The sequence below is a fragment of the Rhipicephalus sanguineus genome, chromosome 1, assembly GCF_013339695.2.
Source record: "Rhipicephalus sanguineus isolate Rsan-2018 chromosome 1, BIME_Rsan_1.4, whole genome shotgun sequence".
In the NCBI taxonomy this organism is placed as follows: Eukaryota; Metazoa; Arthropoda; class Arachnida; order Ixodida; family Ixodidae; genus Rhipicephalus; species Rhipicephalus sanguineus.
The window spans coordinates 260,187,214-260,198,340 of NC_051176.1; the positions used below are offsets into that span (position 1 = coordinate 260,187,214).

The 11,127-nt window shown below is 44.1% G+C and overlaps 1 protein-coding gene across 1 annotated transcript; it reads right to left on the reverse strand.

Annotated features, from left to right (window-relative positions):
* Positions 1-611: 611 nt before the first annotated feature.
* Positions 612-10,770, reverse strand: LOC119378829 (clotting factor B). The gene is made up of 7 exons (XM_037647849.2): positions 10,715-10,770; positions 10,213-10,307; positions 7,630-7,697; positions 6,146-6,258; positions 4,097-4,338; positions 3,021-3,181; positions 612-875 (listed from the first exon to the last, which is right to left on the reverse strand). The coding sequence occupies exons 2-7, from the start codon at positions 10,277-10,279 to the stop codon at positions 711-713; spliced, it is 816 nt and encodes a 271-aa protein (XP_037503777.1). The 5' UTR covers positions 10,280-10,307; positions 10,715-10,770; the 3' UTR covers positions 612-710.
* Positions 10,771-11,127: the final 357 nt, after the last annotated feature.

The window sequence follows — 11,127 nt, forward strand, 5'->3', positions numbered from 1 at the left end:
ATGACAACTCAGTCTTTTTTCTGACGCTATACTGTATTAAGAAACCTGCAGGTTGATGTAAATGAATGAGTGAAATAAAGTACAACAATCACACGAATGAAACGTATATTCTGACCATTCAATTTCGTGTCGTAATGCGAAATTCGCGAACCACCAACGCACCACGCTGGCTAGGGTTTCATGCGGGCTTGCTGATTGGTCGTGCGTAGACAGAGAAAGCTGTAACGAGAAAGTCTATACGTGGGCAGAAGAATTCATCCCTGATGTGTTCTTTTGTATATACTCACGACTTTTTTATCTTTAACTCGCCTTCTCATTGCGCAGGGTTGAATAATTCTTGGCACTGAATCGGGGCAAGGGACACGAACATAAAAGACAATGCGACGGGGCGCTCACACAAGACATCAGCGACATTTTGCGCCATTATCTCTTGCGCACTTGTACCCATCGGTGCTTAAGTGTCGCACATCAAGTTTATGCAGCGCTCTGCCGTATAGCAATAGGGAGCCATGTAATCTCAACTTCGGCCTCCTATTCGGTTGTTTTTTTTTAAGGAAAACTCATATTTGAGAGCTGCTTGCCTGCGATCGAGTCTATCACCTGCGGAATGATTCGACTGTTACCGCAACTTTATTGCAGCAATAATGGCTAGAAGGTGCGAATACATGGTCATTTAGATGGTTGAGCGAAGTGGTGAGTGAAAGCAACGGCTAAGTGCTTTTCATTATACGTTGGATCCAAGGCAAGTAGTGCGTGACCTTGGTGTACACTCCGGGGAAATTGTGGTCGCGGCATTTCTCTCCGAACGTGGCCACTCCGACCGCCGACCAGCGGTAACTTCGATCTGGCACGATCATCGGCGAACCCATGTAACGCTGCAAAGAAGGTAAACAGAACGTGCGATGTCACGGCACAATCAAGCTACGTTTCAGGCATTTACAGCACAGTTCTGACCACGTCCGTCGCCGTCACCATAGGAGTCCAGCTTGCTGTTCACCTGAGTGGTTTTACAAAGGTAAGGTATGATTTCATTTCTATGCGTAAATAAATGGTCACAGAGGCATAACCTTCGGTAACTTTTGTAGTAAACGTTCTCTAGACAGGAAAATATGTAGAGGGCAGTGATATTGCGCGTATATCTGGTACCTCTAAAGTCCACCATCAATGGAAATGAACCAAAGTGGACTAAAAGCGTCGATAAGATCCGAACTCACAACATTCGAATTGCGGATCCCAGCGACAAAAAGGGTGTAATTCATTTCGATTCATGTCATAATTAATACACTATAGTTAAAAAACAAACAATGTTTCCTATGCTTTCCATCCCCTTGGCTTAATTGTCTCTTGGATTCATTCGGTTGTGTTTATAATAAAAAAAACGAGTCCCTCGAAAATTTCAGGAGCCGCTCATCTATCGAACAATGGCGGCAAGCGAAGCGTGGCGTGTGCGCCCCTGACCTACTATGTCTCTTTCTTTCTTTCTTTCTTTCTTTCTTTCTTTCTTTCTTTCTTTCTTTCTTTCTTTCTTTCTTTCTTTCTTTCTTTCTTTCTTTCTTTCTTTCTTTCTATATATCGCATTGTGCAATTATCCCTCCTAACTTTCTTCCTTCTTGCCAGGAATGGGACCTTCACCTAGGTGTTCAGCAGCGCAAAAGTTCTGCTGCTGCAGGCAACAACGACTGTCATGCGTGAAACAATGAAGTGCAACAATTAAAGGCAGCAGTAAAATGTGGCAACGTGAAATGACGAGTGACCTCGATAAAAGATCATATTTTTATATCAGAAACGGCGGATCGCCAACAAGCCCACGTTCGATGGAGCACCAGTTATTGGAAAACGGCGCATACAAACAAGCATGTGACCGGCACACCTTTGAGGGCCTAATAAATGCGAAGCATTTCTGAGCGAACCAAAGGCACTTTGACCGTTTCCATCTATCTAGCCGCCTACGTCTGGGTGCTTTCGTGGCCGCTTCCTTAACTTGTTATATACCAAAACTGGCACAGGAGGGTCTGAGTGTATGAAGAACACGACTACCAGGTCATAATGTGAACAACGTGGAAGGCATTTCGCGTACGTCACAAAACCCTTTCACCCAGTCACGTGTGGCACATACCCGCATGCAACGGCCTATTGTGTGCGGGTACGTGCCACAGATGAATAAACAGAGATTAAAATTTCGAACGCGAGAGCGTTAAGGAGCCCGTGTCGCAGAAAGGCCGGTGTCGATGTCGGCGGCGTTCTCGGCGAGTGAGAAATCTCGACGCATGCAAAGAATAAAATCCAGGTTTTGAGCAAGAATCTAACCTAGGCATTCTGTGTGGCAGTCAGGTATTCTACCACAGAGCCGCGACAGATCTTGAAAAATACCCTATGCAGGCGTCATGCTGGGGAAACGTCAATTGTGGTTACAATGTTGGCTATATTCACTTATATAAAAATGTAATAAACATGAGATATCTACTCTTATGCCTCGGCAAGCTATATTCAAGCGTTGCTCGAACCCGAAGGAATACGCTGACGAACGATACGCTACGTATAGTAAGCACATCATGCACTTCCGGATAAAATTGATTTCTGTGCTTTAACGTCGTAACTTCAGGCCATAAGGTACCCTTCAAACGCCAGTGTTGTCTACATGCCTGGTAAGCCCACGATAGGCACACAACTACTCCATTTACACAAACACGACACGTCGATCCTCCTCGTAACGCTTGGCTCAAAGCCAAAATATCAAGCATAGGCAACTACTCGCTGACTACTTCGCATGAAACGGATTCCCACAATGCTTGAGATCCACCGGCATTTTTTTTTCTACACCCGCATTTCTGTACACTGCCGGCGCCGGGTATTTATCGAACTATGCCGCCGCCGCCACCGAAATCTGTAACTCATAGAAGCTTCGCTTAAAAATTCCCTCCCTTCGTTTTTTTTTTTTTTTTTTTCAAGTTGGAACTTCAGAAAATCTACGCATCTTCCACATATCGTGTATCGCATGAACTCTTCGTATAAGCTCTTACATCACAACCGCCTTGTATTTCTTGGATATCGGTGCACATCTGGCCAGCGATGATGCCCCTTGGAAGCTCGCGCATCCTGACATTGCTGAAAAACTCGCTGCAGTCCGCGTTGTTTGCCACGAGGGCTCGACGAGCACGAAGGGCCATGGGGGATTTGTTCCCTGAAATAGGCAAAGTTTTATTTTGCACAGTGTCTAACAATCTTGTAACACACCGTCTAACAACACTAACAATTTGATGTAAGCCGTAAAATCGTACATCAAATTTATACGCTTCAGATGCTCTGAATGATGCACGTAACTGACATATCTGCTTTTGACGCGAAAGTACAGATTTGTAAAATCCCTGCTTCTGTCTTCTTTCTTTATTTCGTTTTTTTTAATATATAAATTCTCTTAAAATAATAAAGCACTAAATCAAAAGTCAGCTTACAAGAGTGGCTATAAAACTTAGCTCTTAAATTCAGTAAATTTCATTAAAATTGATCCAGCGGTTACCTGATAACAGCCTTTCCCCGATTTACATGCACTTGAAAAGGGAAAATATTGTTGTACTCGAGTTAAAGCCTCTTCTTACTGAGAACCCCGTGCTCAAAGTTATATAATAATATAATTGAGGTTTTACTTCCCAAAACCATGATATGATTATGAGGGACGCCGTCGTGGGTTCTTTAACGTGCACCTAAATCTGTGTACACGAGCCTCTAGCATGTTGCCTCCTTCGAAACGCTGTCGTGCACAAGGTGAAACGGTGAGATGCTATACTTGCACGCAACTAATGAGGAGTCAGTGACACACGCCTGCATATTTGCGTGATAGCCAAAATAAAACAATGACCGGTGGTCGATAGGGTGGTTTTTGCCTTCTCTCAAACGGATGCTGTTGAGTGTCGTTTATGGCATCTGCACTACACATAGTCGTACCAGTGTTAAACGTATGCTTGACCCGAGAGTTACTGCGTATGGTCCACGTGCACCCATATTATCACCAGAGAGCGTAGCAGTCCTTACTTACGTCGAAATGAGCTCACACTGCACCTAATTAGTACTCTGATGGAGTGAGAAAGTGCAGAGTTACCGTAATACTTGGGCGACCACTCGAGAACGTAAGACAGCCTCTTGTCGAAGGCGTCAGTACGGGTGGGCAGACAGATGGGCATGGTATCGTTGGCCACGTTAGTGCGCAGCGTCATCACAGCCAGGTCGTAGTAGCTGCTCCCGGGCAAGTAGTCTGGATGCACTTCGACGTCGTACACGTTGTACTCCACTCCGGATTCGGTGGACTCCGACTCCAGTTGAACCGAGTACAACCGCGGGTTCCTAAGGACGGCCCGGCAGTCTCTTAAAAGCGCTGTCTCGGCCCGAATTAAGACATTGAATCTTTGGTTGAAGGCAAAGCATTGAGGGAGCATTACCCATGGAATCTTTATGCACTCCCTTACTGGGATGAAAAACTGAATACAGCCTCTGAAATTGCCAGAAGCCTCAGCGTGCGCTCTTGAGATTACCGAGTTCAGATTGCATTTGCTCATGCGACCACCACAGTATACCGGGTGATTTTTTTTAATATACATACTTATTTATAAAAATGCTATGACAGTCAGGCACCCGTCTTCTTCGTGCAAGAACTCTGCGTCGAGGCGGAAATACTTTGCCGCACCTAAAGTTACATTCAATTGAGTAATTAACAAAAATTCGTGAATTAACTTTTTGATTATTAACCTTAGGGCCGTTGTTTACAGGGAAGAGTTGTAGGACGCCACAATTTATGGCGTACCCATTTTGTTTTTAGAAATCTCAAAAGACACACGTAATACGAGATATTAATAATTGAAATTGAGGACCCCGATCAAGGCGACATCGAAACTCAGCGCGCCGTGCGCGCAGTAAATGCCGTCTGTATTACGTCAGACCGGAAGTTCACGTGACGAACTTTGAAAAAAGGCGCGTCGCAACAGATTCTGTTCAGGCAAAACGGCAAGTCATCTCAAGTACACAAGTGGACCGCTTATTATTTGCGTTTGGTGTGTAGTGCTTATCTTTTTTCTTCCTTAGACTATAAATAAGCGTAAACAGCTCTTTCGCTTGTCTGCGAGAAGCGCCACAGTGGCTGCCCCCTAGTTTTACGCTGTATAGAGACAGAAAAAAAGGTGGAAATTGCAGTTTTCTTGGGTACATCGCGAAAGAATCAGATAAGCGCGAAACATTGCACGCAATAAATAAGCGGTCCACTTGTGTATTTCAGACGACTTACCGTTTTTCCTGTCCAGATTCGGCACGCCTTTTTTCAAAGTTCGTGACGGGAAAGTTGCGGTCTGACGTAAAACAGCATCGGCATTTCCTGCACCCCGGTCGCGCTCAGTTTCGATGTCGTCTCGATTGGGGCTTTTAATTTCGATAATTAGTATCTCAAATTGCGTGGGATTTTTGGGATTCCTAAAAAAATGGGTATGCCACACATTGTGATGTCGTACAACTTTTCCATATAAATAACCGCCCTCAAGTTAATAATTAAAAAGTTAATTAACGAGTTTTTGTTATTTCCTCATTTCAGTTTAAATTTAGGTGTGGCAGAGTATTTCCGCCACGTTGCAGAGTTCGTGTGCGAAGACGACAGCCGCCCGACTGTCTCAGAATTTTTATAAAAAAATCTGTATTGTTTAAAAAAATACCCTGTAGTATATCAGATCCACTCCGCAGCTTAGTTCAGTAATGCTTTTTTCACCTTCCCGTTTTTCTGCACAAATGTCTTCCACATCTTCACAAAAGGGATGGCCAGAGTTAATCTGGACCGACAGTGAAAGCACTGTACACAGAAGCAAAATAATGCCACTAGAACTCTTTCTCAAATAAGGCCGCCTTATATCGTAATACGTAAAATGCCTCTCTTTGTACATATCTCATTAGGCGTCACGACAAGAAACATTGTGTCAAAGTTAGCCAGCGTATGTTTTTAGCGCGAGGTTTTACCTTCCATAAGAACACAAAAACTGACCGCAATAACGAAAGGCGTAAAAAAGAGATGTAACCGTCATGATAAATCTGTCGATGCGATTCACTAAATGTAACTAACTTATTGTGGCTACAGGTTACTGAAATAATGGATCAGCTTGCTCGCTTCACTTACTGTGGCCTCGGGTCAAAGCAGTGAGCCGCTGTTAAGACATGTCGCTCGCTGATCAGAACACCGGCACAGAGATAGTCGGGTGTCTTTCGCTGATTGTACTCCATGATAGAAGCCTGCAAGTGGTACGTCATTCGGCATCATACTTCAAGCCAAGTAAGTCGTGTTTTCTTGAGAAACGAGCCCAGCTTGTCCGCTAGAAACCATTCGCTGCTGTCTCAGTTGATATTCATTAAGAGAGAGAGAAGAAACTTTATTAGCACTTGGCCGGCAGTTTGGTCTTGGTGGCCTCAGATGGCGGCGCTGAGTCCCTGAACTCGGGCGGCATCTTCGGCCTGCCGGACGGCCCAGAGCTGGTCGTTGAGCTCCGAGCTTCTGAGCGCCGCCTCCCAGCGGCGGCGTCGCCGACGGAGAAGGTCCCCCGCGGCTCCCGCAGCCGGGACGGCGGCGGGAACGAGTGAGCTCGAGGCTTCCTGTTGCCTGGTATTGGCAGCAGCCATAGGCGCATCGCGAACGGCGGGCGTTTCTCGACTGTTGTTGCCGGCGCATTCCCAGAGCATGTGGCGCAGCGTTGCTCTGTGCCCGCATGTTTTACATAGATCGGCGGTGTATAAGTGTGGGTAGCAGTGGCGTATAAGACGACCGGGCTGGGGTAAGAGTGTGTTTGTAGTAAGCGATAGCTTACAGCATCGTGCATTAAAGCATTTTTTATCTATAATGCATCTCATTTAGTACTTATAGGAATCCAAATGTCTAAAAAAAAGATTCAGGCAGCATCGTTGCTCCTCATCTTTTGACTTTAAAAGGAAAATAAAGTGAAACAATGAATCGGTTTAGACTGGTAAGTCATATTGTGAAAACACTTATGTCGTTAATTTTACCGTCATAGGCATATTAATAGAGGATAAAATCAAGGTCAAAGTATCCTTTTTAAGTTTCGCGCCGAAGTCTCCGCGTGTGACGTCACGGACTTCAAAATGAATTTTTCGTACTTTGGAGACATTGGCTCAACTAAATTCATTGAAAAGTCTCTGGTCCCCTCAAAGGACAATGTAATTAATTTTTACCGATTAGTAACTATGTCGGCCCAAGTGGACGCCGTCAAAATCTACGACGTCACGGCGATTGGTGCGGGAATTTCGAGGTGGCACCGCCAGCCGCGTTTTGTCTTTGCGCGTTTCCTCACTTACCAAGCGTCTTCTTGCGGCAAGCCTGATGCTATTAGTATTTTGAAAGAGTAATTTTTAATACGAGATAAATCGTTTTTTTTTCTTTTAGTGTCCCTTTAATACGCCGCATAAAGTGCAACATTTTTGTCTTATTCAATGCGTGCGTAAGATAGGCCTACGATATTTCGTTCTGTTCCTCACAAGGAAGCTATACAGCGTTACAGACGCTTCACTTAAATGCGTATCATAGTTAGCCCGAATTTATTAAAGCACATATGTTATGCTAGTTCATATTGGATGACTGCAGAAAGTTCTTACCATCCAAGGCCATTCCGCAGTTCGTGCCTTCTCAGTCGGCAATGGCTTGAACCTCTTCACTCCACAGGCTGTTCCGAAATAACGTTTCTATGTTATCACACTCCTTTAAGGTCTCAGGAAATATGAGCTAAAAAATTCATAAGCGTCATAATTGATGTTTCAAAATATTTCTAACCCGAAAGATAAGGTTGTGACAAAGTGCACGGTAATATTTTTTACGCAAGGAGGCAAAATAATAATAATGAGCAGAGTAAACTAATTGAATAAATTAAAAACAACAGAACATTGCGTTCAGTTGTGTTGAGAAATCAAGAAATATCTTCACAGAACAAAAATAAACTGAAACAAGAATTCATTGTTACGTCAGGTCCGAGCATCTATTCCAATCATTCTTCTCAACACTGGCATCCAGCGTGTTCCGTACTGTAACAGATGGTGAAAAATAGCGTGCTGAAAAATTTTGTTCCTATATTTGCATGGCATGCGAAAGTAGCGGAATGATTAGTCCCGTAGCTAACAAAAAAAAAACTGAATAAGTTCAAAATTTTTACTACTAAGTGGACGTTCTACTATTTTGGTCATTAGGCTAAAAAATTTTAATGTGTCACGAAGCAGTTTATGGAGAAAACCAAGAAGAGAACTTCTTCCGCAGCTGCAAAAAGAAATATTTGTAATTGTGCGATTTTGTTTTGTGCGGTAGTTATTTGTTCACTATTGTACCTATATATAAAAACTTGCGGGGCGCTTGAGCTTCGCCTTCAAGAGTAAAACGCGATATCGTAATCGGGCCCCGTGCGCATCGCCTTCTCAACTGCTAGTATGGCTTCGGTTCTCAGTGCATGCCTCAACCGTGTCGCAAGGAAACGAACGTCTGTGTGCGTAACACTGGCCGTTTCAAACTATCCTAGAATGTCTACTGCAAGTAAAGTCGTAAGTGCCCACTACGCCATGATTCTCCCTTTTGCGAATCAGCCAAGGGCCCAGTAAGCATCCGTAATGGAACACGCGAACCTACGCAGCTGCTCATTTTGTTGATGCTTTTGCAGCTTATGATGATTAAAGATGTCTGAGCTCTTTGTAATGGGTGGGCCTTTACCCACTCGTTGCGCAGTTCACATATTTTGACGCCTGGCGCGATTGCACACTTCTGCCACGCAATATTACATGTGTTAAGGAGACTCCTTCCACTACATGACATTCATATAGTGTTTCTTTCCGAAGCAGTTTCAAGCAGAGGCGTGACTCTGTGGTAGAACATCTCCTTGCCACGCAGAAGGCCTGGGTTCGATTCTCGCTGCAACCGAAGACTTTTATAATTTGTTTTATTTGCATCTTTCTCGATTTTCCGGTCACGGACAACGCTGATTTTTCGCTCCCAACCAACGACGCCGACAACGACGCCGGAATTTCTGCGAAACGAGCTCTTTAACGCTATCGCGTTAAAATTCACTCTAATACAATATGTCACGTTTTATTTGGAACCACTTCATCGGTACCATAGTGAACAAATAAGTACCACATAAAAAAGCCACACATTAACAAATATTTATTTTGACAGTCACGGAAGAAGTTCCGCGTGTTTATTTCTAGAGATGCGGAAGCTACCTTCCCCATTTGCTCTAAAACAGAATTCATATGCATACAAATTTCAGGCTATGTCTGTGTACAACATACCGTAGTAAGTACAGCTCTCTCTGGTTCAAACTTTTTGCTTGGAAAGGTATTTTCTCGCACTAATTAAAGCTATCAGTTTGTTGTAGAAAATCATATTTCTGTTGCGATGTTTAAAGAGAGACTGTTTATCAGACGTATTCTAGTCATCCGGCCATGTGCCTGTAGAGACTGACAGGCTAAATGTGACTTCAAAAAATTTAGACGTCCGCTCTGCCTAACGCTCAAAAACTATTAAATAAATGAGCTAGACTACGAAGCTTCGTGCATTCGAGTTCAATAAAGATAAAGTATGCCGAAATTCATGACTTATAGGTTTTCAGTAGGCTGCAGTTCTCCATCAAGGACTCATTCGACTGTGCAGGCTGCTCAAAATAGTCTAAAGATGGCGATGCTTGCATCTAAAGGCTGTGTGCATTACATTCACTAGAGCACGTGATCCCTGAAATTGTCTATCAAAGTTCAGAGGGTATTCTGACGGTAGCGGTATACCACCAGCTATATCTACATTATATTATTATGCGTAAACTGAACGTTGCCACTAGATTCACTAGATTGTAATTTCTTCATACAACAGGCATACAAAGCAGAATTGATTCATGCTGTTCACTTTCTCAGTCGATTTATGGAAACAAACGAGGAGCATGTGAGTCAAAACAGACTTGACAGTTTCAGAGAAAGACGAAAGTGGTTATGCAAGTCCAGGCAGGTAAATAAGCTTAGCCCAGTTGGCTGCCCTGCGCTGAAAAAAGGGGAGAAGGAGGTTGCACCATTAAGTCGTAAAGCTCACGCAAGGTAGCTTGCAAACTGGGTTCGTAGAGTCCTGCAGCAAGCGATTACTACTTTTCATTGAGTAGTTTCTGCACTTATTACATTATACTTTCATTTAATAATATATGTAAGTAAACTCACGGGCTTCATCACAACTGCAGGTCCAAGCCAAGAGGATCACGCTTGCTATGCTCACCAATGATACCATGTTCAGTGCAAGGACACACGGGTGCGCTCTAGAAGTAGGAAAGTAATCGGGATACATATGAATGAGTGGTTCACTGACAATGACGTCGTATAAAAGAAAGCTGTAGGTCTGTCAGTTGCTTGTGGTGAAATATCGCCAAAGAACGACAGTTTATGCACAGCTCTCGCCTCAGCTTTCCTACATCCGACTTCAAGAACTTAGTTATTGAAGTCGCAAGGCGGAAAATAAGGATTGGATAACAAAGAGTTCATATTTTTGTTGCTTGTTGTACATGTTCACGTATGTGCACGTGACAGGAAAAACAAGCGCATTATAGGAAGGTCTCTCAGATACACTGCGCGCAGAAAGTTATCTCTCATGAGCTTGAACGTCGCTAGCCTTAGAAAAATAGGTTATCAGCAAAATGTAGTATAGAGGAAGTACAAAGCGCCCCACCTTAGCTCCCTGGTTCGTGTCACCCTGTAATTCTTCGCAGCCGCACACTTTCCCAGTCTGGCGAGTGCAGACAGCGCTGGGTGTTGTTTTATATCAGCTGCGGCACTGAGAACGGCATCGCCATCTACTGCGCTTGATTGGAGCGCGGGCCAGCTTGCCGCACCACGTGACAAGAGCGAAGAATCGCCGCTGCATCTTCATTACCAAACGAAAAAAATGGAAACGCTAAAGCGGTGACCTGTCGAAGCAGGGGGTGAAGGCATGAATTATGCCCTACCAAAGCCTAATGGCAATTCGCGTTTTGCGCGCGTAAAGCAGGAGATGCACCATACATGGCGCTGAGACCGGAAAGGGTGTCAGGCGCTACGCGTCGCAGACCCAACGCGGGAGTGTGCCAGGAAGGAGCATCGAGC